The sequence below is a fragment of the Capricornis sumatraensis genome, chromosome 7, assembly GCF_032405125.1.
Source record: "Capricornis sumatraensis isolate serow.1 chromosome 7, serow.2, whole genome shotgun sequence".
In the NCBI taxonomy this organism is placed as follows: domain Eukaryota; kingdom Metazoa; phylum Chordata; class Mammalia; order Artiodactyla; family Bovidae; genus Capricornis; species Capricornis sumatraensis.
Window position 1 is genome coordinate 69,697,711 of NC_091075.1, and position 27,629 is coordinate 69,725,339.

General features: G+C 42.6%; 1 protein-coding gene across 1 annotated transcript in view; it reads right to left on the reverse strand.

The window, feature by feature from the left end:
* Positions 1–9,192: 9,192 nt before the first annotated feature.
* Positions 9,193–27,629, reverse strand: part of TEC (tec protein tyrosine kinase) — a 155,303-nt gene continuing 136,866 nt past the window's right edge. Inside the window, exons 11-18 of the mRNA XM_068974837.1 lie at positions 26,367–26,500; positions 22,672–22,746; positions 21,741–21,912; positions 21,402–21,618; positions 14,850–14,914; positions 11,542–11,660; positions 11,301–11,458; positions 9,193–9,648 (exon numbers count right to left, since the gene is read on the reverse strand). Coding sequence (XP_068830938.1) covers positions 9,565–9,648; positions 11,301–11,458; positions 11,542–11,660; positions 14,850–14,914; positions 21,402–21,618; positions 21,741–21,912; positions 22,672–22,746; positions 26,367–26,500 — 1,024 coding nt within the window. The 3' untranslated portion in view covers positions 9,193–9,564. The remainder of the gene's footprint in view (positions 9,649–11,300; positions 11,459–11,541; positions 11,661–14,849; positions 14,915–21,401; positions 21,619–21,740; positions 21,913–22,671; positions 22,747–26,366; positions 26,501–27,629) is intronic.

A 27,629-nucleotide genomic window follows, 5' to 3' on the forward strand; every position in this document is an offset into this window, starting at 1 on the left:
TGAATCAGTGCGCCAAGTGAAACTCATTCCTCCTGAGTTTGCTTATAACAACTGGCTGGTTGCTTATAACAACTTTGCTAGTAATAGATGGCTGGAGAAGGCAATGGCACCCCACTCCAGTACTCTTGCCTGGAAAATCCCATGGATGGAGGAGCCTGGTAGGCTGCAGTCCATGGGGTCGCTAAGAGTGGAACACGACTGAGCGACTTCACTTTCACTTTTCACTTTCCTGCATTGGAGAAGGAAATGGCAACCCACTCCAGTGTTCTTGCCTGGAGAATCCCAGGGACGGGGGAGCCTGGTGGGCTGCCGTCTATGGGGTCGCACAGAGTCGGACACAACTGAAGCGGCTTAGCAGCAGCAGCAGCAGCAGCAGTAATAGATGGCTGGTGACTTTTATTCGAAAACGTGAAGAACTGGCTCGTTTCAAGAGCTGCCACGAGCCAAAGACTGGGCTAGTGGCTCAGCCCACACAATCCAGGTTGTGGTTTTAGGACCAGGAATTCTAGGGCAGCTGCACTCACAGCTGAAGAATTCCAGGAATGGCAAAGTCTGGGAAACTTTGGCTTTGGAAAAAGGTCTCTGGGCTATTGGAGCTGATCCTCCTAAGTCCACTGTAAGAACCGCCTCTTTTTTTACCCCAGAAATTCACAGAAAGGGCACACCTCTTCATGACTGCAGTAAACTTCCACCACTAGATCCATTTCTGGGACTTCCCAGTAGGTCAGACGGTAAAGAATCTGCCCAATGCAGGAGACCTGGGTTTGATCCCTGGGTAGGAAAGATCCTCTGCAGAAGGAAATGGCAACCCACTCCAGTATTCTTGCCTGGAGAATTCCTTGGACAGAGGAGTCTGGTGGGCTACAGCCTGTGGGTTTGCAAAGAGTCAGACACGACTGAGCGACTAACAGTCCACTCCAGATCTATTAAGGGACTTTTGAAGACAGATACATTTTAGTGAACTTAACCCCACATCATCGGGGAGGTGTGACACATAGCTAGCTTTTTTCTAGCTTGGATTTCTACCTCTGAGCAGGCACCGCAAAAAGGCTTTCTGTTCACCGAACGAAGAATCCACATCAATGAGGATTCTCATTGAAAGAGAGGGAGGGGAAGAGAGGGAGGAAACGAGAGGGAGAGAAACACACTGAGTTTTTCAGAGAAATATTTACTCAGTTTAAATCATTATCCTTGATACAAACTTATGGTCACCAAAGGGGAAAGGTGAGGGCATGATAAATTAGGAGTTTCGGATACACATATACATAATACTATATATAAAATAGATAATCAACAGGAACCTACTGTATATAAATAGCACAGAGAACTTTTACTGAATATTCTGTAATAATCTATATGGGAAGAGAGTCTGAAAAAAAGTTGATATATAACTTAATCATTTTGCTGTATACCTGAAACTAACACATTGTAAATCAACTATACTCCAGTATAAAGTAAAAATTAAATTTTAAAACATTTAAAAGATATCCTCAATTCTGAGTTTATGCTCTATGTATCTTACATTTTCCTTGTTATGGGTGTGCGCCTCCTCTGATATTAAAAGGACACTCCTTTCACAGAATTAAGAAACAGTGTGTTTCCATTCTTCTAAAAATAAGTCATCAGAGATGTTAGTGTCTTTTAAATGTATTGACAAAATAAGTCAGTGACTCTGTATTAGATCTCAAACTGGTTTTTGGACATTATCCTGTCTGTTAAAGCTTCAAGTTACTCCACTAAGAGATTCGTTGGTTCCTAATAGAAAACAGGCAGCTAGCTCATGGGACAGTATCTGATACTCTGGGTGGAGGACAAGCGCAGTGCTGGCCTGGCTGTCCTGAGGAGCTGCTGTGTGAGGAAAAGGGCAAGGGGACTCTGGAAGCTCGCGGAGCTGCATGGGGCACTGGGCACTAGGGGAAATGGTGTCCTGGGAGCAAAGATGCTGAAGGAAAAGGGGGAGTCTCCCTGAAGACTGACAGCCCATCCATTCACAGCTTTAGCCAGCAAAGCCCCGGATATCAAACATTCCAGCTCCAGAAGCCCTTGTTTGCTCCAGGAAAGAACTTCATTCCTCCTCAGTTCTGAGCTAGCATGAAGAGGATTTTGCAAGCATCCTGCACACAACTCCTCCATCACCAGGTCTCAGAGTGGTGTTTCCTAGGAGGTTATGGTCTGTGACCTCCAAGTGCACAAACAGCTCATGGACATCACACCCAGACATCTGGCCAGCTTGGTGGCCACCAGACCCACTGGCAGCCAGCACTGGGCCACACTCTCCAAAGGCAGGGAGGAGACAGATGCTGGTCAGTGGGCTTCACTGAGCAGCAAGGCATCTGCTGGTCACACACAAAAAAACATGGAAACCTCACAAACCCGGTGCCAGACCGTGGCTGCTGTGGGCATTATTGCTTTTATGCAGCAGTGAGGGGATAAAAGTGAAATGATTTAGAAACAAAATAGAGTAGAAGGAAAAGTATTCTAGTGTCCATATTAACACTGAGCCTATTTTTCAGAAAGAGGACTGACTCCAGCCTGAGGCAAACTGGCCAAGTCTTCTTCAGGTCCATGGCTGTCCTAGGTTTTGCCACTGATTTAGCTATTCATTGCTGGATGCCAAACCTAGAGGCAGAAACCATCTCACAGTTTCTGTGGGTCGGGAGTCCAGGCACAGCTTTGCTGGGTGCCTCTGAATCAAGCTGAAAAGGTCACGAAGCTCATGACATTGTGGTAAAGGGGAGTTGGGTTAAGTTGGAGAATCTGCTTTCAAGTTCACTCACACGGCTGTTGCTGGCTTTGGTGGCATGGCTCATGGGGATGGGGATTCTCCATAGGCTGTCCAAGAAGGCTCACAGCATGGCAGTGGGCTTTCCAAAGGACAGGAAGTCTGAGAGCGCTAAGACAGAAGCTACAGTCTGCTGCAAGCTCATCTCCCAGGACCACTCTATCCAGCCCAGCTACCATACTCCATTCATACTAGAGAAGAGAGATCATGCAAGGGTGTGACAGCAAGAGGAGGCATCACTGGGCCACCTTAGAGATGCCTATGCAGCCACCCTCCTTATCTTTGTATTAACTGGAAAAGAAATAACAGAGAATATAAATTTAAAGGGGTTCGTGCGGGACTTAAATACAATGAGGAATGTTGTTGTTTTTCAGTTTTTGTTTGTTCAGTTGTTGTTCGCTCAGTCACGTCTGACTCTTTGTGACCCCATGGACTGCAGCACGCCAGGCTTCCCTGTCCTTCTCTGTCTCCTGGAATTTGCTCAAACTCACATCCATTGACTCGATGCTGCTATTTAACTAACTCATTCTCCTCTGTCGCCCCCTTCTCCTCCTGCCTTCAGTCTTTCCCAGCATCAGGGTCTTTTCCAGTGCCTCAGCTCTTTCCATCAGGTGGCCCAAGGAGGAACAAGAAGGAATAAGAGGGGCTTTGAAATCAGAGGCCCAGGAAAGGTAGCGTGATCATGGGGTCCTTACCTCGCCACCCCCAACCCCGATCAAATGATGAGTCCAGAAAACTACCTTTTAACAGTATCCCAGGCACACTTTGGACACACTAAGACTTAAGAAGCACTCAAAGATTACTTTTCCTTCTACTCTATAAACTGGAAAGAAACGAGAAATAAGGTGATGATGAGGTGGAAGGGAGGGCGGTGGTCAGCTTTATGAGCCCCCAACATTTCTCCCTGGTCCCTGTGCCCTAAATAATCCCCTGGGCTGGGACTGTCCTCAAAGCAGCCGTTAGTTGTTGTTTCACAAACTGACCCTCACTGGAGCAGGGCCCTGGCACCTCCCTCAGGCTCTGCCCACCAGTCTGTATGATCAACACTCACCTTCCACCTTCTCCTGTCCCGCAGCAGCAGCCTAGGAGGCCAGACTTCTATGACAATCCTTAAAACAACCAATGTGTTTCTCAAATGACTGTGGCCCAGCAAACACTTAGAAATACGGTTTCAGTTGGTACTAACACACCCTGGGGCACCCCTCAGTTTTCTCTCATTGGCAGTGAACACTCATTTATTTCACCCAGGAGGAAACAGAGTCACATCTAAGTGCACTTTGTTGGAATAAATAAATCGGTGATTCTCACCATGCAATCAAATTATCAGAAGCTGGAAAGGACAGTGATAGTTCATCAAACCTATGCCCTTCCAGACCAGACAGAATGATCCTCAAAATATCCCCACAAATAGGCAACCTCTTATTCAGTCCTTTGGGCAATCTAATCGTTATCTCAACCCTCACTGTTTATTTTATATATAACTGAATCCTTCCTGTTATTTACAGCCTTTTCTCTAGTTCTGATCTCAGGAGACATGAAGAACAGATGCCCACATGGCTTTTAATAAAAGGTTCTTATTAAGTCACTGCTCATCTTTGTCCTGTTGCTGGGGGAGGTGGGGACACGGGTTACTGCTTCTTAGCTCTTAGTGCTTCACTCTGCTTTGCCTGTAAGTCTGACAACAGGCATCCATCTTTATGTGTGGATCCTGACAGTAAGTTATAGTTCAGGTAAGTACAAGTAGGATAGCCTGGAAAATTTTTTTTTTTTTACAAATCTTATCGAGTCCTATGAGGTGATTTAGTTTAAACCCATGACATTTTAAAAATTGCAAACAATTTTTCCTAATGCCACTTAAAAAATCAGAAGTGCAAAAACTGTTGTCAGCTGGCCTTGACTGCTTTATTCTGATGTTACTGAGCATAGTTCTCATACTCATCCAGTATTCAAATCAGTGTTTTTCTTCCCAATTTTTAATTTCTTGCATAACAAGACTCTCTGAGTCTTCAAGGTAAATTAATATGCATTTCCAAAACTTGTACATGGGACTGAATAGTCCTCCAAATCAATTCCAAAATTAAGTTCATGAAGAACCTGTCATTTTAATTTCTTGTTTTCTATTATACTGTGTTGGGAGGTAGGCAAAAAGAGGGTTCCTGCTGTACAGATGGGGACCTCACATAAAGAAGTTGCCAAAGGTGACCCCCTAAGGTTGCAGCAAATCCTGAACTAGAACTTGGTATCCTAGACTTCTGCCCTCAGTTCTCTACACTAAATATTCTAACACAAATACTTTTCAAACTGATCACATTTCTACTCACAGAAACTTTGGGGTTTTTTTGTGTTCTTAAGGCTGAATATTTTCTAAAATGACATCATCACCATGCTTGTCAAATAACAAACAAAACCCTGTCACAACATCTGGGGAAATTATCTTCCAAAGATCATAATTTCTGGAATTCAAGAGTGAGAACCAAGCCCAGAACAAGCCCTGAAGATAAAGCCCCGAGCCATCTTACTTACAAGTGGAAAGAATCATGCTGCCTTATGTGGGGAGCATACAGCCTTCTGGTCTTCAGCGATGCTCCTGTCACAAAAACACATCTTTTAACTGAAATCATAGCTCACCGAGGGTGTTTCTCACGGGCAAAGTTAACCCCACCTATTTTCCTGTTCTAAAAACCTCAGCGAAGTGTGTGAATGACAACCTGGTGGCCTATATAAGAGAAAGCTGAATAATCTCCATCCAGATCTGAGGGTAGTTGCTGTTTGCTCCTCCTTCCCGACTGTGTGGGTGACCCCACCAAAGACCATTTCAAGAAGTCACAAGGTTTGGGTAAAAGGGACCTTAAAAAAGAGCATGAATGCAAACTTCTGTCTCTGAACAGAAGAGGAAATGGAGGCACAGATGGGATAAGGGGCACAGTTCATGGTAGAAGCAGAACTAGACTGTCAGTTTTGAAGTACCACGTCTAGAATGTTCTGTCCTCCGGCTCAGTACTAACACTTTTCGGCACCATCAGAAGAAAATTTATTCCGTGGGGAGGAGGGAAAACCAACCCAACCCCAGGTAACATTATCAATGATAAAAATGCACTTAGGAGTTTCACTTTATCCCACTGAAAAATAAACAAAAAGTGAGTAAACTAAAGGGAACAAGTGCGCTGAAGACATCGCAAATTCACATGGCCCTTCCTATTTCCTGCTTTATAGATTAAGATCTCTTTACATATTCTGGGTGGGTTCTTCTATTTCTACTCCTTTTGCTGCAGCTAGGGCTTTATATATATATTTTAAAAAAAAAACTTTTTCAAAACGTTCTAGTGAACGATTTAAAGATTTTTTAAGATGCTTCCAAATGTAGCCAAATCTTGCTTTCCCATCAAAAGTATTCATCAACTGTTAGGCAAGGGCTATAGCTTCTCCTTTTTCATCAAAGCCACCTAGCACTTTCAGTGCAGCTCCTCAAGGTCAAACGGGAAACACGGGATGTGGCTGGGAGGCGCAGGAGTCGTCAAGGCGAGGAAGGAAGGAAAAAAGCGTGAAAATGATTGTAAGGTAGGCTACAGCTTGTGCACAGCCAACTCCCTGAATGAGCTACAGTTAACATATGCATATGTTGTTGTGATGGGGGTACGGTTAAACAGGAAGATGAGGAGGAAGGCAAGAAACAGACTGTGGCAAGGCTCAGGACAAATGTTTTATTTTTTTCCATTAGGCAGGGAACAGGGAAGGATGGAAGGCAGCTGAACTGAACAGACTGGAAAGATGATTCTCCAGGGTCATATGAAGGTGCTGCTCAGAGAAGCCAGCCACAGCTTGTGTTCCTTCAAACGTCTTGTTTTTCCCTACATACAACATGTATAATTTTTTTTAACCATTTAAGCACTTTTTCAGTTAAATGGTTCTAGCACCACTGCGTGGAGAAGGTAATGGCACTCCACTCCAGTACTCCTGCCTGGAAAATCCCATGGATGGAGGAGCCTGGTGGGCTGCAGTCCATGGGGTTGCGAAGAGTCGGACACGACTGAGCAACTTCACTTTCACTTTTCACTTTCCTGCGTTGGAGAAGGAAATGGCAACCCACTCCAGTGTTCTTGCCTGGAAAATCCCAGGGACGGGGGAGCCTGGTGGGCTGCCATCTATGGGGTCGTACAGAGTCGGACACAACTGAAGCGACTTAGCAGCAGCAGCAGCAGTACCACTGCGAGAGCTGGGTTTGATCCCTGGGTTGGGAAGATCCCCTGGAGGAGGGCATGGCAACCCACTCCAGTATTCTTGCCTGGAGGATCCCTATGAACAGAGGAGCCTGGCGGGCTACAGTCCATGGGGTCGCAGAGTCCGACACGACTGAGTGACTTAGCACACATAGCACACAGTACCACCGCTGCAGTATTCAAGTCAGTGCCGTCCACAAAAGTAGATGGGTCACTCACCTTGACTTTGCCTGCTCTTGCCTCTAGATCCTCAGAGTAAACAGGGAAATGAGAAGTCACATGTAGAAGACATGCTGTCTGGGTCCCAACAGGCTGGCATGTGCCCTACAAGCTGGCATGTGATAGAAGCAGCCCCACCCATGTTCATGAGACTTGCAGGATGGTAAAGGAAGTGGTCTTGAGTGTGTAGTTTGAAAAAAAAAATTAAACATGGAGGCCTCAGCTCATTCTTGGAAGCAAGAGCCATAATAAATCCTTTGAAACCCGAGGCTTGCAGTACACAGGTTTCTTTGGGCCCTGCATAAATGAGTAAGACATTTTAGTGCTTCAAGCATACGAACCACAGAGGTGCCTTTTTGATGTCCCAAGATCAACAGGAGTCCTAGAGGAAACAGGTAGCTAGGGAACAGTATTTGTGCTATTCTGAGGCCATGGGCTCATCTTCTGACCTGTTACTTGCTTAGGGAACCAGAGAGGTAGACTCCTGAACCCAGCATTGCCCTCCTGTGAGCTGTTTCTTTGGCAACACTGTGGTTTAGCCTCTGCAGCTATTCCTGGGGGAGGTTCTATAGGATGTTGCTGGTCAAGACAACTCGCTGCCGGGCATTAAGTAGCTTCTTCACATAAGAACTACTGAGTGAATGCTACATAAGGAGTGTTCACACAGTGCTGCACAGAACAGGGTCAAGACCAGGGCCCCTGGAGCAGATGAATTCCTGAAGAAAGCCCCTGTGTCCTCCTGGGCTTTCTATGGCTTCAAAACCAACAATCCTGTGTGGAGCAATACATGGCCTTTGCTTTCATGATAGAGACTGTGTTTCTTTTCCCTGGGCTCATGAAGAAATGAGGTTCTAATTCAGATGGTATCTTGGTCAGAAATTATAAGGGGCAGAAACCCACTCAAATAACCTCAATCACAGGGTCTACTATGAAGCTATAATAGAAAATTTATTTGACACAGGAACTCAAGTCCAAGCAGGCCTCCTGAAAACCATCTGGGAGACAGCCTGGTACACCATGTTCTCCATTATTCCTGGCTGTTTCCTGGATTCTGCCAGAACTTGGCTTGCTCCTGCATCTTGCAGGCAGTGGGGACAGGCATTGTGCTGATCATCACTGATCCTTCTGCTCCAGAGTACACCTCCACTCACAGCATTTATGTCCAGGGACAGAGTTTCGGACACAGAGACTAACTGAATGGCTGAGTTCAATTCTCCATACAACTCCAATTAGCTGTGGATATCATGGACAGGACCTTTCAATTCTTTGTGATCTCAAGGACAACAGCCCTCCAGGGCCCTCTGTCCATGGAATTCTCCAGGCAAGAATACTGGAGTGGGTTGCCATCTCCTTCTCCAGGGGATCTTCCCAACCCAGGGATTGAACCCAGGTCTCCTGCATTGCAGGCAGATTCTTTACCATCTGAGCCATCAGGGAAACCCAGTTCAATTTTCCATCCAACTTCAATTAGCTGTGGATACCATGGACAGGACCACTTAGCCCAACACAAACCCTGCTGGGGGCTTAAACTGGACAGGCACCCCAAACATGGCTACTCAAGTAAGGAGCGGGCACAAGCAATAGACGGGTCCAGACATTCCTCTTCAGTAGGGAATGTTTTATCCCTGGGGGAAAAGGAATTAAGACAATCCATGTCCTAAGAAGGTTGGCTCATGTATTACAGCATTAAATGTTTCAATTAAACGACAACTCATGAAATCAGCTATATCCCAATAAAAATTAAATAAAAAAAAGACAACTCATGTTTCTTATAAATATATAACTTTATATATTATATATATTTATAATATGTACAGCATACAAATATGTTTTAATGAAATACTAATGGCAATCTTGAAACCAGATGTTTCAAAACCTAAGATGGGTACTGATCCATCCAGAACCCACATTCTAGACAACACCCTGGCCCAGATTTTTGAGAAATCACAGGGCAGATGGGTGGCTGGACTGCAGCTCTGACGCCCTTCCTCCTCCCAATTACCCTGGCCTTCCATTGATACCAGCGGACATGACCCCTTGTACACCCCAGAAATGGACTGACTCTGGGGGCCTGGGTACAGTGCCTGGCCCACAATGGGCACTCTAGCACTTGTGGAATGAATAAAAGTGGGTGCTTTTAACCACTTTGTCTAACCCAGCATTTCCATTAATCCAGAAGATTCAGTCACAGAGCTACGGCTGGTCATGAAGCAAATGCGTCAGGTGTTTCCACTTTGTAAGTAAAACAATCTACCCGTCCAAGTGCTAAATAAATTAAGAGTCTGCCACAACGTGCCATTTCATCCTTGTGCTTTGGAATCTGGAAGCCGTCGGTCACAGCAACACTCATCTTCCAAAAGTTTCTCCACATTCGACTAGTTCATCTATCGTGTGCAGCAAATCTTCAAAGGAAGGCCTTCCCTCCGGTTTCTATAATTCAAAATCAAAGAGAAGCTGTGGGTTCCAGAACTCATCCCCAAAATGAGTTTTCACTGCTCAAACTCAGACGGCACAGTGTACCAGAGTGAGGGACTCTTTGCTTCCGGACCGGAGCACACATACCTCTCCATCAGGTCTCACTGATCCTGCGTGTGTTGCTGCTACACTAATCTTTCTGCCCCACGGCTTTTGCATCCAACTCAAGAACCTAGTAGAGATCCCAACTACCTGTAAAATCAAGTTCTGCTACCCTGCAGTGCCCTCTATGACCTGTTCCACCCCCATGGCCTTGCTACCCAGTTTTATTTCCCACAAAACCCTCATCTGGGCTCTATGCTCAAGCAGAACAGTCTCCACACCTGTGTACACACACTACATCCAGTGCCACCACCTGATCTTTGCTCACACTATCCCCTCCCGGCCAGAGCCACTTCTTGGCCAGAAGGCCTCTTCCCATCCCAATCAATGCTCTTAGGAGGCAAATGATAGCAAGTGACTGAGGGCATGGGCTTTGGAGTTGGACAGGACTCTGTTTCTCTACGGCAAAGTGGCCTTGGGCAGGCATTAACATGGTATCCCCATCCACACCGTGGTCAATGTATCCAAACTTCACAGGGTTACTTTGAGGACTAATCAAAAGCACTTAGCATAGTGCCTATCACGTAATACTTGTGAACTAATGTCACTGTTGGAGAAGGCAATGGCACCCCACTCCAGTACTCTTGCCTGGAAAATCCCATGGACGGAGGAGCCTGGTAGGCTGCCGTCCATGGGGTCACTAGGAGTCAGACACGACTGAGCAACTTCACTTTCACTTTTCACTCTCATGCATTGGAGGAGGAAATGGCAACCCACTCCAGTGTTCTTGCCTGGAGAATCCCAGGGACGGGGGAGCCTGGTGGGCTGCTGTCTATGGGGTCGCACAGAGTCGGACACGACTGAAGCGACTTTCTTCCAAAAGTCACTTTCGTGTCTAATCTCTGTTGTTGTTGTTTAACTGTCAGTCAGGTCCGACTCTTGTGACCCCATGGACTGTAGCCTGCCAGGCTTCTCTCCATGGGATTCTTCAGGCAAGAACACTAGAGTGGGTTCTCATCTCCTTCACCAAGGGGTCTTCCCGACCCAGGGATCAAACCCACGTCGCCTGCATTAGCAGGGAGATTCTTCACCACTGAGCCACCAGGGAAGCCAGTCTCTTCTATGAGGTAACATTTCAACACATGGAGAAGCAAAGCTTCCAAAGACTACGAGTAAAGAGACCTGAGGAATTTGAGGCTTGGAGAAAAAAATCCTCTCTGGCGAAAGAGTATATATTTCAGTAACACCAGAGGGCCACTGAAAGAAGAGCTACTTCTCCAGGTTTGTTCCCAGAGTCCCCAACTCAGGCAACCACGGCAGGATGCCCACTTGGGAGGGAAGGGGCAGCCTGAATTGGCTATCTTATTATTAGTGTTTTCCTCATCTTCACATCTTCTTCCTGTTACTCAGACCGAGTTGAGAAGAGCAGCTTCCTACTTAAGAGTCTGAAATCATGTAAAGCATGCACTAGGCTATAATGACCACACATTAAATTAAAATCTACCAAGCCCAGATCCCTGAATGCTTTAGAGACTGAGGAAGAAAGCACCCCAAAAATGTAATACCTCCTGCCAACATCTCAGCATCACCTCGTATACATATCTGGAGGCCAGTTTTGGCTGGTGCAGTCGGTGGCCGCGGGTAACCATGGTTACCACTTCATAGTTGGTGTTTTTCTCAAAGGGCATTCTGCCTTCAGTGAATACTTCCCACATTAAGACACCTGGAAGACGAGAAGGATTGCCAAACAATGCACCCACTTCCTCTTTAGGGCAGAGTTGAGGAGAAATGGAGCGTGAGTCTTACCAAATGACCAGACATCTGATTTGCTGCTAAAGCGGCTGTAATTAAACACCTCAGGCGGACACCACTTCACAGGAAATTTAGCACCAGAAGAACTCGTGTACTGATCATCCAGGACATACCTAGGGTAAGACAGTGAGTTATGATCTCTATTTTGTACAGGTTCTTTATTACGCCCCTACCCCCACCCCCGCCGCCCACCCCAGAATCAAAACACAGTTGATTGAAGTCCAACAAGCATCCGGTTGAAGCTGCTTGCCTCTGCAGCCACGCCTCTGCGATTGTTGTCTTCCTCTGAGTGCTTGAGATGGAAACGGTGTAACATTCTATCTGCACTTTCACTTTTATGTTTTTCTTTTTTATAAGGCAGTGGAGGCAGCACACAATAAAAGCTTGCAACCTTTTTCTTAAATAAGCAATTATGTCCTATAAACCAAGTTCTACCCAAAGGTTGCATTTATAAAACATCTAAAGCAGAGCTGCTCTAAGGAAGTGGTGCAAAGAGCCTGGAACATGTGCTTTTGCCCCCATGATTCCACAGAGCACCACTTAAAACTATAGCAAATAAGAAGAGCAAAATGATGTCTGTACACTGTGGTGTATATACCACAACATCCCTCCTCTATACATACACACTCAAAACAATACCATGTAATTATTCCATGGGAGTATACTTATGTCCTTCCGGAAAGACACACACAAGCTGGTAACACCAGTTACCCCTGGGGAGGATCCTTAATTGGGATGGTAAACCTGGGTTCTTCAGCCCTTTTTATGTGTTCAGTATGTATTTGCAAGAGGAAGGTGTTTATGAAGTACAGGGACATATAAAGTTAACTTATACAAGCTCCATGGGAAAATATTCAAATACTTGCACAAACTTCCCTTGCTGTATAGACAAAGATGGTGACAATGCCACCATGGGTGCCTGTCAGGAGAGTTTGAATTGAGTGTGGAATGAGTGTTTTAGAAGCAGGGATTCCCAACCTCTAAGATCTAATGCCTGATGATCTGAGCTGGAATTGATGTAATACTAATAGAAATAAAATGCACAATAAATATAATGTGCTTGAATCATCCTGAAACCATCCCCCACCCCTGGGTCCATGGGAAAATTTTCTTCCATGAAAGTAGTCCCTGGTGCCCAAAAGCTTGGGGACCACTGTTTTAGAGGGACTGATGCAAAAGCACAGGTTTTTCTGAAAGCCTGACATATACGAAAATCAAGCATGAAATTGGAGATCTTCCTGGCAGATACAGAATGTCTTCACAGAATGAAAACAAAGAGCACTGGGTCATTACTTTCTGAGAGTCGGCAGTTCTGGTCCCATTTCTGACAGTAATGGCTTTCAAACCTCCCTTGGCTTGAGTTGCCTTAGGAGAGAGACCTGGCTGCATGACCTGGCTTTACCTGCTTTATAACTGTTCCTCACGCCGGCCGTGGGCCAACCACCCTGACCCTCTTTTGACTCCTGAGCAGGCCAAACTCATCCCTAATTTCAAATTTTTGCACTCACTGTTCCTTACCACCTGGATTATTTTACAGTCAGATTTTTCACCTAATTGACTACTGCCTACCTTTTGAGTCCCTTTCCAAATATCCTGGTCTCAAAGAGCCTTCCAGAGCAACAGACCTATAAAAGTAACCATCACCCCACCCCACACATCACTCAGCACCCACCACCCCACGAACCCCAGCTTATCACTATCACAAGGGTTGGCGAATGTTTTCTGTAAAAGGCAAGATCATGAATATTTCAGGTTTGCAGGCCTTTGTCGAGTGAAAGCAGTCAGACGAGTCTATGTCCTAATAATATCATATTTATGGACACTGATATTGGACTTTCAGATCATTTTCACATGTCATAACATTTTTTTAAGTTTTCTTCAGACCATTAAAAAATGTGAACACCGTGGGTGGCTCAGGTTGTACAAACAGAGGTGTCAGGTCAGATGTGGCCCGGAGGCTGATGTTTGTGAACCCCTGTGCTGGTACCTCACTCTGTTGTTTCCCCCTCTTAGTGCTTCTGAGGTCTTATGCTTCTCTCTCCTCCTGAATTAAAGCTGCACGTGGGCAGGGACTCAAATGTCTTAGCCTCTGCTAGGCTTCAATCTCTAATGTTGTGCCTAGCGCAGCACAGGCACCTAATTTTTTTATGGATGGAGGTACAGATGCCTGGAGAATTCCATGGACAGAGGAGCTTGGCAGGCTCCAGTCCACAGGGTCGCAAAGAGTCGGACAGGACTGAAGTGACTTAGCACTCACACACGTACAGATGAATGAATGAAAAGAAGGAAGGAGGGAAAGAAAGGACAAATGAAATACTTTTTAAAGGTCTTTTATAACACACTACTAAAATTTTAAAAATTAGGAGAATAAAAACACTACAGATTTGGTTATTCTAAAAACTGTACCCCAAACACATTTCTATCAAAACAAAAGATTCTAGAAATTAAATCCTCACCAGGGAGAAAAGAAAGCTGTATATTTAACAGGCTATACTACCACCTAGTGGAGAGAATGGTTAACAATGATTAACACAATGTATACAGTACTGTTATTAATACATTTATCTTTATCTCAGGATGGCTAACAGGATTTCCTTTTCGCTTTATCAGTACAGATTATTTCCATGCGTATCAATTTTATGAACTAATGTGAACATCAACTAAAGCCACATAATGAAGTACTGCTGCTGCTGCTGCTAAGTCGCTTCAGTCATATTTGACTCTGTGCGACCCCATAGACGGCAGCCCACCAGGCTCCCCTATCCCTGGGATTCTCCAGGCAAGAACACTGGATTGGGTTGCCATTTCCTTCTCCAATGCAGGAAAGTGAAAAGTGAAAGTGAAGTTGCTCAGTCGTGTCCGAATCTTAGCGACCCCATGGACTGCAGCCTACCAGGGAAATTCAATGAGATTTTCCAGGCAAGAGTACTAGAGTGGGTTGCCACTGCCTTCTCCAAATGAAGCACTAAGTAATCATAATTTCTCAACAGTTTAGCTGAGAAAAAATCAAAGCTAACAATAAAAAGACAAATTCAGCAAATAATTTTTTAAAAATATAGATTATCTAATTTATTTTCTAACCTTATATCAAAAATACTTAAGAAGCAGAAAAATCGATCTGTACAAAAATGATGCATACTTCTAATGCTTTGCTAATGGAGCAAAAGATATTTCAGAAGAGTTCTTAAATAGGCTTTAGAGGAAGAAGTTGACACAAACTGCAAAGAAAAGGTCAAGGGAAAGGCCACAGCCTTAATTTCATCCCAAATTTAGAGAAAATGGTCACATATACGCAGACTTACCTAGCCATTCCGAAATCAGACACTTTCACAATTCCTGCCTCATTTACTAGACAATTTCTGGCAGCCTGGAAAACAACATTAAAATGGTATATTAGTGTAAAAGTTCAATAAAAATAGAAAAATATAAGCTCTGTGCATGTTAAATTTACTGTAAGCCAGTCAACATTTGCAGAGGTGTCTTACATGAAATTTTTTTTACCCCTATGGAAATGTCTTCAACATATATGTGAAAGAATGGATAGAAAGACAGGTCAAAAGTCTCATGTGCAAACAAGGCACTATTACATAATCTTTGCCAACTGTCGCCACTAATGACTAACAGAAGGGTCAATCAGCTTTTTGCTATTCTTATTAAATTACCTGATTTTCTTACTGATAGTCACAACACCTCTTAAGGTCCTTAATTCAGGTTCTTACTAGGTGAGCTATATAACACAAAACCACCACAGTGATGGGTGAAAAATCTTTCACCCAGTGGTTTTGCTCAATGATTGGTCTTCCCTACCCCAAACAGTCAAAAGAACAGCCCTGCATAATATAGTTTGCTTTTTCACTTACGACAAATACAGTTCTAGATTATTTAAATTTTCTTGCCCATTCTTTAAGGTTACAAGGTTCAAGAAAATAGTTTGGAATAACACATAGTATCCCTCAGAGGGAGGACATGATGACAATCATTTAAAATGCTAAAGCCATAGGGTAAAAATGTATTTTTCTTCCTGATGCTTCAGAATGAGGTTATTTCCTGTTGAATGTGTTTTAAATGTTTCTTTAAAAGTATTACTTAATGCCCATTCTCTGGGTTATCTCCATCTTCCTGTAAAGATACCCTACAGTGCCTTTACATGATGGTCACCAGGACTCCTCACCCAGGAGACAGACCATCAAAATCTTTTAGGGATGACAAAAACATACCCTACTGATGTCAGTATCACAGGCACAAACGTATCAGAATTGCCTTCACCAAGATGTGTGTATAAAGAGGTGTACTCTGTCATACCCACGGAGACTACAGATTTCCATCAGTTTTACAAGTGTAAGAAAGAGGAAGGTGCTAAGTTCACAAGTTTCAATATGACAAAGAGATGTTCTTTATCATCACTGCACATAATAATAACAATAAGTAATGCTACACAGATCACATCTGCCTTTAAAATTTTTTATTTATTCATTTATTGGCTGCACTGGGTCTTCGTTGCTGTGCATGGGTTTTCTCTATTGCAGCAAGTGGGGAGTACTCTCTAGTTGGTGGTGCACAGGCTTCCTATTGCAGTGGCTTCTGTTGCGGGACTCTAAGACTCTAGGGCTCTTGGGCTCAATAGTTGCAACTCGCAAGCTCCAGAGCATGGGCTCAGTAGTTGCAGAACTCAAGCTTAGTTACTCTGCAATATGTGGGATCTTCCAGGACCAAGGATCAAACCAGTGTCCACTGTACCGCAAGACAGATTCTTAACCAGGGAAGCCCCCTAACCCCCACCCCACCCCACCACCTTTCCACATCTTCAAATTTGAAAAGTCCTTTGCCCCTATCATAAAATGTAGTCTTTAAAAGTTTTGTCCAGTGACTGGGAATCCGCCTGCCAATGCAGGGGGCATGGGTTCAATCCCTGGTCCAAGAAGATCCCACACGCCATAAGCAGTGGAGCCCATGTGCCACACGTGCCGAGTCTGTGCTCTAAAGCCCCTGCACAGCAACTACTAAAGCCCGCGTGCCCTAAAGCCCACGCTCTGCAACAACAGAAACCACTGCAATGAGAAGCCCATGCACTGGAACTAGAACAGACTCTCTAGTCACCACAGTTACAGAAGGCCATGGGTAGCAATGAAGACCAGCATAGCCAAAATAAATTTTTTAAGTTTTGTGAAAGAAAAGCCCAGGGCTAAATGATTGCACTGGTGAATTCTATCAAACATTTAAAGAAGACTTAACATCAAATTTGAGTTCTCTAGCTCTTCCAAAAATTTTTTAAAAGGTGCACTTCCAATCTTATTTAATAAGGTTGACATTACCCTAACACCAAAGCAGGATAAGGACACAAGAAAATAAAATTATAGGCCAATATCCCTGATGAACACAGATATAAAGATCCTCAACAAAATATTAGCAAACAGAATTCAACAGCACATTTAAAATGATCACATGCTATGATCCAGTGGTATTTAATCCTGAGATACAAGAATAGTTCAATACACGCAAATCAAAAAATGTGAGGAACCACACTAACAGAAGGAAGGATAAAAATGATTATCTCAATAGACACAGAAAAAGCATTTGACAAAACTGAACATCCCTTGATTTCATGATTAAAAACTCTCAACAAATTAGAAGTAATGTACTTAATAGAAGTAATATACTTCAACATAATAAAAACATATATTACAAGCTCACAGCTAACCACATACTCAATGGTGAAAAGCTAAAAGCATTTTCTTCAAGATCCAGAACAAGACAAGGATGCCCACTCTTGTCACTTCTTTTCAACACAGTACTTGGGAGTCCTAGCCAGAACAAGATGAGAAAAGAAAATAAAAGGCATCCAAACTAGAATAGAAAAGTAAGACTGTTGCTGTTTGCAGATGACATGATCTTATATATAGAAAACTATAAAGACTCCACTAAAAAACTGTTAAAAAAAAAAAAAAGAATTCAGTAAAGTTGGATACAAAATAAACAGAAAAATCAGTTTTGTTTCTATACACTAACAATGAACTGAGAGAAATTAAGAAACCAAGTGAATTTCAATAGTACAAAAAACATTAACATATGTAGGAATAAATTTAACCAAGGGGGTGAAAGACCTGTACATTGACAACTATAAGACTGATGAAAGAAACTGAAGAAGACACAATTAAGTGGCAAGATGGCCCGTGTTCACAGAGTGGAAGAATTAATACTAACAAAATGCCCATACTACCTAAAATTATCTATGGATGAAATGCAACCCTATCAACATTCTACTGCATTTTTCATAGAAATATAAAAAATAATCCTAAAATCCATATGGAACTACAAAAGATCTTGACTAGCCAGAAGAATCTTGAAAAATAATAAAGCTGGAGGCATCACACTTCCTGATTTTGAACCAGATTACAGAAATATAATAATCAAAACAGTATGGTACAGGCACAAAAAGAGAAACATAGGCCAACGGAACAGAAACAGAGAAACTGGAACTAAACCCACACATGTATGGTTAAATAATCTTTAACATGGGCACCAAGAACACACAATAGGGAAAGGATAATCTCTCCCATAAATGGTGCTGGGAAATTCAAATATCCATATGCAAAATAATGAACCTGGACCCTAACCTTACACCATACACAAAATTAACTTTTGGATATGACACCAAAGCATGGGCAACAAAAGCACAAATAAACTAACTAGGGCTACACCAAAATGAAAAGTTTTTTCACAACAAAGGAAACAATCAACAGAATGAAAAGGCAAACCACAGAATGGGAAAAAATGTTTGTAAACCATTCCTCTGATAAAGTGTTAATATCTAAAATAAATAAGGAACTCATTCAACTCAATAGCAAAAAAAAAAAAGCAAATATCTGACTGAAAAATGGGCAAAGGACAGAATACATATTTCATCCACAAAGACACACAGGGAATTCCCTGGTGGTCCACTGGCTAGGACTCTGCACTTCCACTGGAGGGAGCACGGATTCAATCCCTGGTCAGGGAACTAATATCCTGCATGCCACAAGGCACAGCAAACAAAACACAAGACACACAAATGGTCAATATATATACGAAAAGGGGCTTGACGCCACAAACCATCAGGGGAATGCAAATCAAAACTACAATGAGATATCACTTCACACCTATTAGAATTACTCCAACAAAAACACAAGATGACAAACACTAGCAAGAAATATAAAAGGTAGAAAAAGAGGGATATTTGTATGCTGTTGGTGGAAATGCAAATTGGTACAGCCACTATGGAAAGCAGTATGGAGGATCCTCAAGACATTAAAAATAGAACTACCATGTGAACCAGCAATCCCACTTATGAGTACATATCCAAAGGAAACAAAATTAGTGTCTTAAAGGAATATCTGCACTCCCGTATACAGAGCAACACTATTTACAACAGTCAAGATATGCTAACAATGTAAGTGTCCATCAGTGGGTGAATGAATAAAGACAATGTGGGGTGTGTGTGTGTGTATGTGTGTGTGTATGTGTGTGTATGTATATATACATCCATTCTGCATGCATGTGTAGTATGTGTGTGTGTGTGTGTGTACACCTGTGTGTACATATATACATGCATCAGTTCAGTTCAGTCTCTCAGTCGTGTCCAACTCTTTGCAACCCCATGAATTGCAGCACGCCAGGCCTCCCTGTCCATCACCAACTCCTGGAGTTCACTCAGACTCACGTCCATCGAGTCAGTGATGCCATCCAGCCATCTCATCCTCGGTCATCCCCTTCTCCTCCTGCCCCCAATCCCTTCCAGCATCAAAGTCTTTTCCAATGAGTCAACTCTTCCCATGAGGTGGCCAAAGTACTGGAGTTTCAGCTTTAGCATCATTTCTTCCAAAGAAATCCCAGGGCTGATCTCCTTCAGAATGGACAGGTTGGATCTCCTTGCAGTCCAAGGGACTCTCAAGAGTCTTCTCCAACACCACAGTTCAAAAGCATCAATTCTTTGGTGCTCAGCCTTCTTCACAGTCCAACTCTCACATCCATACATGACTACTGGAAAAACCATAGCCTTGACTAGACGGACCTTAGTCGGCAAAGTAATGTCTCTGCTTTTATATATATATATACACACGTATATAAATATACACATACAGGCATGCAGAATGGAACATTATTCAACCATAAAAAAGAAGGAAATCCCATCAGTTGCAACAACGTGGATGAATCTGGAATAAACTATGTCAAGTGAAAAAGGTCAGTCAGAGAAAGACAAACACTGTATGGTATCCCTTATACATGGAATCTAAGCGGGGGTTAAAAAGAACAGAACTTGTATAAAGAGAGAGTATACTGGTGACTGCCAGGGGTTAGGGGATAGGGGAAATAAGAGATGTTGGTCAAAGGGTACAAACTTTCAGTTATAAGTTCTGAGTATCTAAGACATAGCATGATTACTACAGTTAATAATAGAGTGTTGTATACTTTCAGTTTCAGTTCAGTCGCTCAGTCGTGTCTGACTCTTTGTGACCCCATGAATCGCAGCACACCAGGCCTCTCTGTCCATCACCAACTCCCGGAGTTCACCCAAACTCACATCCAACGAATTGGTGATGCCATGCAGCCATCTCATCCTCTGTCGTCCCCTTCTCCTCCTGCCCCCAATCCCTCCCAGCATCAGAGTCTTCTCCAGTGAGTCAACTCTTCGCATGAGGTGTCCAAAGTACTACTTTAACAGGAACTAACAGTTCTACCAACATACTGAAAATAGACACACTGGGCAATAATAGGCAGAGAAGAAAAAGAGAAAGAAAAAAGAATGGAGGAGAAAGGGAGACAGAATAAGACAGAGGAAAATCAAGAAGTGTCTCTATCATAATAATTTAGAACCAGTAAAAGATTACTGATATTTTCTGGAGTTATTAACATGGCCCTCCATCTCTTCCCAATGAAGAAAATGAACCGAAGGATTTTTGTTATATAATAGTTTCTGCTTCTAGTCTAGAAAAGACCTTCGTATTAAGTCAAAAGATGAGTCAACCCTTAACTTACCCATTTATCACCATATGCAAATTATCTCACTTCTCTGATGCTAATTTCCCTATATAAGACAATGGTGCTCAGAAAATCTGTTATCACTGGCTACCTCATGAGATTCTTGTGAAGATCAAATATCAATGGAGGGTTATTAATTGGAAATAAGACCACTGTAACTATATGTACTACATGTATTAGATTTAATAAGATCTTTCTGTTAAAACTATCGGGCAAGTTAAATTTATCACATTTAAAAATAATGGGGAAATACTGTTGAGAACAAAACTTGGGTATGAATAAATCATTGCTTGTCTGCTGACAAAGCTATGGTTTTTCCAGTAGACTAGTCAAAGCTATTGTTTTTCCAGTAGTCATGTATTGATGTCAGAGTTGGACTATAAAAAAGCTAAGCACCAAAGAAATGATGCTTTTGAATTGTGGTGTTGGAGAAGACTCTTGAGAGTCCCTTGGACTGCAAGGAGATCCAACCAGTCAATCCTAAAGGAAATCAGTCCTGAATATTCATTGGTAGGACTTATGTTGAAGCTGAAACGCCAATACTTTGGCCACCTGATGCGAAGAACTGACTCATTGGAAAAGACCCTGATGCTGGGAGAGACTGAAGGCGGGAGGAGAAGGGGACGACAGGGGATGAGATGGTTGGATGGCATCACAGACTCGATGGACATGAGTTTGAGCAAGCTCCAGGAATTGATGATGGACAGGGAAGCCTGGCATGCTACAGTCCATGGGGTCACAAAGGGTCAGGCACAACTGAGCGACTGAACTGAACTGAACTGCTGACCCAGATTACAAAGGAATTTGGCCAGTGACAGGGAAGCAGGTGGTATGATTACCAGGTCTCTGTGGATGAAGCTGTTTCTCTCCAGGTACTCCATCCCTTCACACACATCTTGACACATGCTCAGTAGAATATCTCTACTGAAATGGCCTTGTCTCTGCCGGAGGAAATTCAGAAGGCATCCCCTCTCCATGAACTCAGTAACAATGTAAATGGGTTTCTGCTGCGTGCATACACCATAAAGTTGTACTAACTTCGGGTGTGTCAGTTTCCTGGGAGGGAAGTTAAGCATACAGAGAGTTACTGCAGAGAAAGAAACCACCAGGGCTGTTAGCTGGCGAGGGGCCACTTCTGAATACAGAAAGGGGAACCAGAAAAAAACACAGAAACTTACATCATCACTTTAGCTTCTTCTATGAAGTCTTCCTCACACATGGCACCTTCCCGAATAGCTTTGATGGCTACTTTGTACTGAGCTCGCCACTTGCCGAGCCTCACCACTCCGAACAGTCCACTCCCCAACTCCCTCATAAAGGTCAGCTCTGAAGGGTTAATCTCCCATTTTTCTGTGAGACAGAAGGAGAAAGTGGTTAAAGTTTAAGCAGGAGAACACAGTAGAAATCAGTGAGAAACAAACTATAACCGACGTCAATCTAAAAATTATACAATTAATACTATTACTGGTAAAACAGAGAGCAGACTTGCAACCTGCATGTAAACTACAGAAGGTGGCTTTCTACTCTCTAGGACGATGGACCCATTCTCAGCTGTCACAATAAAAGCAGAGTGAACTGAAGGAAAGAAGATGCTGCATAATCAGCTAATAATGGAGCTGAAAATTAAAGGTGCTCTTTTTTTTTTTTTTAAACAAATACCTCCTCCTTTACCATTCTTCTCCTTCAGGTTTTTTTTTTTTCAAGTCCATCAAGTTGGAAAGAGTTTAACCTGTTTGAAAGGCTTTCACCAGTAGCACAAAGACAATCAAGTTGGATCTCTTCTCTACTAACCTCCATCTTTACATTCCTGTGAGTAGCCAACCAAGCCCGGTGAGAACCAGGAAGACTTTGATATAATTTAGAAGTAACATGGTAATGCTTCTTTTTCATAAACAGGCAGGTTTTGTTTTTGTTTTTTGTTTTTTTGCCATATAATGAATAATGATGAAAACAGAAAACTTAGGGTTACTACAGCTATTAAGTATAATCATCTAACATTTCAGACTACAAAGACAGCTCCACTATGTGCAATCCTACGCATCTAAACTGGCCTTGTGATAATGGGTTCTTTCCAAGAAAAATTACCCACACAACTACAAAAGGAGTTACCGTAGCTGAATCCTGCAGTAGTTGGTGCATTCTTCCCCTTTGTGCTAACTGGGTACCGCAGCCTTGTGACAAGTCCTAGAAATCAAAGAAAAGTATTGCAACTGAATTCACTCTGAATCATTCCGCACAGTAAAACACTAAACTAGAAATTCACCACAAAATTCATTCCTTTATTCACTTACTGCTCATCTTCTGTATGTACATACAGCCCTGTGCTGCTGCTGCTAAGTCACTTCAGTAGGGTCCGACTCTGTGTAACCCCAGAGACGGCAGCCCACCAGGCTCCCCCATTCCTGGGATTCTCCAGGCAAGAACACTGGAGTGGGTTGCCATTTCCTTCTCCTGTGCTATATGCTGGCAAAAAGTAAAGGAAGGAAGGAAGATGATCCTACGTTGTCAAAAGCAAGTCTGTGTGCCGGGTGCACAGTGAGGCCAAACAAACCAAAATGTCAGAGTTCGGAGCAGATAAAGGTTTATTGCAGGGCCGAGCAAGGAGAATGTGTGGCTTGTACTCAAAAGACTCAAACTCCCCAAAAGCCTTTCAACAAGGGTTTTAAAGACAGTGCTGTGGGAGGGGATCATCTGATGAGTGATTAGTTCATGGACCTTCTACTGACTGGTGGTAGGTAACAGCGTGATGTTTCAGGAATCTCAGTCATCAGCCTTCTAGTTCCAACCAGTCTGGGGTCTACCTGCTAGTGGTCAGCAGGCAGTCACCTTCCTGCACCTGGATGGGGGTCTTAGTTTCTTCAGAGCAACTCAAAGGTATGCATCAGATTGTTATCTATATACTTTCAGGAGGAACTAGGAGTCCGGTAACTCTAATCATGAACTGCTTGAGCCTGTCCTTGGGATTTCAGGGGAGGCTTTTTTTTTTTTTAAACAAACAAGAAATGGGAAACACACAGGGGTTTTTGTACCCAGGAAGGCCCCACAGGGTTCTACTTGGTTTCACTACTGAGTTGACAATTTCATATTTTTTAAATATACATATGTTTTTATTCATTCAACATTATTTTTTTTAATGCAGTGTTTATCAGGCACCATGCTAGCATACTGTCTTTGCAAACACTTTAAAGGATGTTTAAAGTTAGTTTCCAAAAATTAGTATCAATTATTGTATCATGTTCTTTCCCAGTATGATTTGAATTATAAAAGGGAACTACAGTAGTCTACTAAAAATTAAAGTGATTCACCTGACATAACTCTGTCTTTGTAATCTCAGCATAAAAACTGGACTCTATAAGGAGGGAGATGGGAGGGAGGTTCAAGAGGGAAGGGACATATGTATACCTATGGCTGATTCATGCTGATGTTTGGCAGAAACCAACAAAATTCTGTAAAGCAATTATCCTTCAATTAAAAAATAAATTTAAAAAATAAAGCATTTAGTAGAGAAAAAAACAAAAAATTGGACTCTACAACATTAACAATTGGGAATACCAGCTACTGGAAATCAGAGATGTACCTTAAATCCTTTAACTTAAGTTGCTTAAGTACTAAATAAGAAATCCCAGGTATTTCACCTATAGATACCTTGTAGCACAATGTGTTTTCTCTAGTATACCATATCTCATAGTAATTTAATATTCTCATGTACTTCTCTGTCTCTCCCACCAGATGGTGAGATTAATAACATCTAGTTCACCATAGTCTCCCGACAGCCTGACATAGCTACTGGTATGCAGTAGGCATTTAATACATGTTTCTGAAATGAATTAACTGAGATAATGATGAAGAATAAAATTCACACAAGAACAAACAGAAATGGGGGAATGTGAACACTGAAAAATAATAGAATAAAAGATTAAAAACAGTTCTTTGGGGGTAAGTTGATATGAAATTTGTTCATCAATATTAAACACAGAGTTGCTATATGATCTAGCAAATCCATTCTTAGGTAAGTACCCAAGAAAAATGCAACATGTTCCCAGGCAAAAACTTGTACACATATGTTCATAGCAGCACAACTGAAAACAGCCAAAAGGTGGAGACAACCCGAATGTCCATCAACTAATGAATGACACCAAACGGATAAACAAATCCACACAATGGATGATTATTCATCAGCGGAAAGGAATAGAGTACTTATAGAGGCTCTGACATACTATACTCAGAGAAGTTAGTCACAATAGACCACATATTGTATGATTCCATTTACATGAAAAATCCAGAACAGGCAAATCTGTAGAGAGAGAAAGTAGACTAGTGGTTGCCTAGAGCTGGACTGGTGGAGTGGGTTGAAGTGAAGTGAAGTGAAGTCGCTCAGTCGTGTCCGACTCTTTGCGACCCTGTGGACTATAGCCCACCAGTCTCCTCTGTCCATGGGATTCTCCAGGCAAGAATACTGGAGTGGGTTGTCATTCCCTTTAGGTGGTGACTATTAATGGGTTCAAGATTTCTTTGTGGGGGGTAGTAAAAATGACCTTAGATTATGGTGACAGTTGACACAACTCTGTAAATTACTAATTTATGAACATATCATACAGATGAACTTTGTAAATTATATTTCAATAACTGTTTCTATCATTTATCTGAGAAAAGTAAAGAGAGTCAAATAGCAACAGTCTTGGCAAAAGCCTTCAATAAGATATCCAAAGTTAATTTTCCATAAATTGGGTTGGATGCTTAGCTAACCTCTACTCAGTTAGACCTTTGAAGTCAAAAGCTAGAAACCTCTCTGTTTCATCCTGTGGAGCCTCAATGGGCAAAACTGTGGCCTCTGGTTTTGTTTTTGCTGTTTGGTTTATTCCCATTCAGTGGCAAGTGTAGCAGAGATTCAGGAAGATGAGGAACTTGTCTGGGACACTATTACTCTAGTCTCTAGAAGCCTCTAACACAGACCTAAACCCAAGCTGTTCATCTGGTGGCTTCTGTGACAACTCTGACACAGACATATGTTGAATTTTAGTCTGGTACTGTTAAAGGAAAAAAAAAAATTCAATGACACTGTCACAGACAGATGGTTCGGCAGGCTTCATTCAGCACCACTGTGACAGGTATTGGGACCACAGCAATGGGATTTTAGAATAGGGGAGAGAGACGGACTCAACTCCAAATACAGCATGGGCAAGCGAAAGCTTACAGCCAAGGAGAAGAGTGGGGTTCAGTGGGTGAAAATTACTACAAGAAACACCAGTGGAGGGAGGAGTGGGGATGGTTCTAGCTAAGCCAATCTAGCAGGAATCTTGCAACAAGATTATTCTCGCTGAAGATAAGCCAGGATGCCTGACAATCACCCAGGGGATGACTGGAGATGAGGAACTCAATCAGATATTGAAGGTGCTTAGATATATATCAGATCTCAAGGGTAAGAGGTTCTGGTTAAACTGACATAGCAGGGTTATTGCTAAAATTGGACTTTATAAGAAAATGTACTGATGGACCTAGGAGATGGTTCCAGAGCCTAAAGTTTGGTCAAGCAAAGAGTGTTTGTCAGCACCAAGGGTATAAATCACAAAAATGTGAACATTTGCCACCTACAACAAGAATAACTTGCATTTAAAGGTCAAGACTGTACTTCTTTAGTCATTATTTCTGATTTTTCTTTGTATATATCATTTCCTTAATATGCAATCATTTTAAATCAATGACATTCTACAACTAATTACAATATAAAATTGCTCAAGGAAGAACTCATCACAATGTCTAATTATTCTAATCATATTTGAAATAGGTTTTAACAGCTCACTTACCTGCTGCATTGTGCTTATGATATTCAATAATCTCAGGAATTGAACCAAAAGCATGTTTTTCTGCCAGATAATACTTCTTTGGAGATGTCATTGTTTCCTTTATATGGTAATGCCTGAAACCTGAGGAACCCTCGCTGTAACAAAAATCCAAATGTGTTAAAACTAAGTTGGAATAACATCACTTCACTTGTAAAATATTTTCTACCAGGGTCCCTACATATAGCCCCATCTAGTCTCCAACACAAATTTTATTTTTCCCCATGTTCTTCTTAGTTTTACCTTTCAAATTAGCAGATGAGATTTAAAGTGGTCACTGATAGCATCATTGATCTCTTGCATGAGATTGTGGAAAAGAATTTCTACCAACTCTTTACTAATAAAGTCTTAAAATAGCAATTAGCTGGCTACTGCTTTTTGTCCCTGCTATTGATGTTACAAATGTTCAGAGGACCTCTAAAAGTGAATAAACTGAACTTATAAAACATGTACAACTTCTGTTTTAGATATCTTTCTGTAACACAGATCTTGAGTCATCTGCTGAAAGTCCTTTTCAGAGAACTCTGGCTGGTGTTAAGATAAAGCTCAGGCTTCACATTTCCTTCTCAGGTTCCCCTCTCCTCCCTTGCCCTACCTCTCCCATTCTACAATCTAGTTACAATACCCTTTGCTCAGCTCACCAAGTGCTCCTTCACTTCTGGGTCCAGCAATTTCCTGTGTCAGAAACACTTGTTCCCCTCCCTCCAACCTCCACCTGCCTCACCCATCAGGTCTCAGATTGGATGTCAGTAGGCAGTATTAATGACTAACTCAGATGTGTCTGGGCTATGTACCCCCGTACCCGGCCACATATACACTCTGCCCAGCACTCACTCATCTATACCAGCACTGCCTGTTTGCTTCTCTGAAAGAAGCTCCCACCAGGCGACTGGAGGGCTGGTTCTGTGTGTGCTTTGCTCAGTGTGGGAGCCTTAGCACCTAGCACAGTACAAAGTAATTATCTGTGGAATGCTGCTAAGATTTCTGTGTGTGTGCTCAGTCCCTCAGTGGTGTCTGACTCTTTGTGACCCCGTAGACTGTAGCCAGTCAGGTTCCTCTGTCCATGAAATTTTCCAGGTAAGAACACTGGAGTGGGTTGTCATTTCCTACTCCAGGGGATCTTCCAGACTCAGAGATCAAACCCGAGTCTCTTGCATTGGCAGTTGTATTCTTTACTGGGCCACCTGGGAAGTCCCAAGGTTTCAATAGCCATTCTCCACAAATACA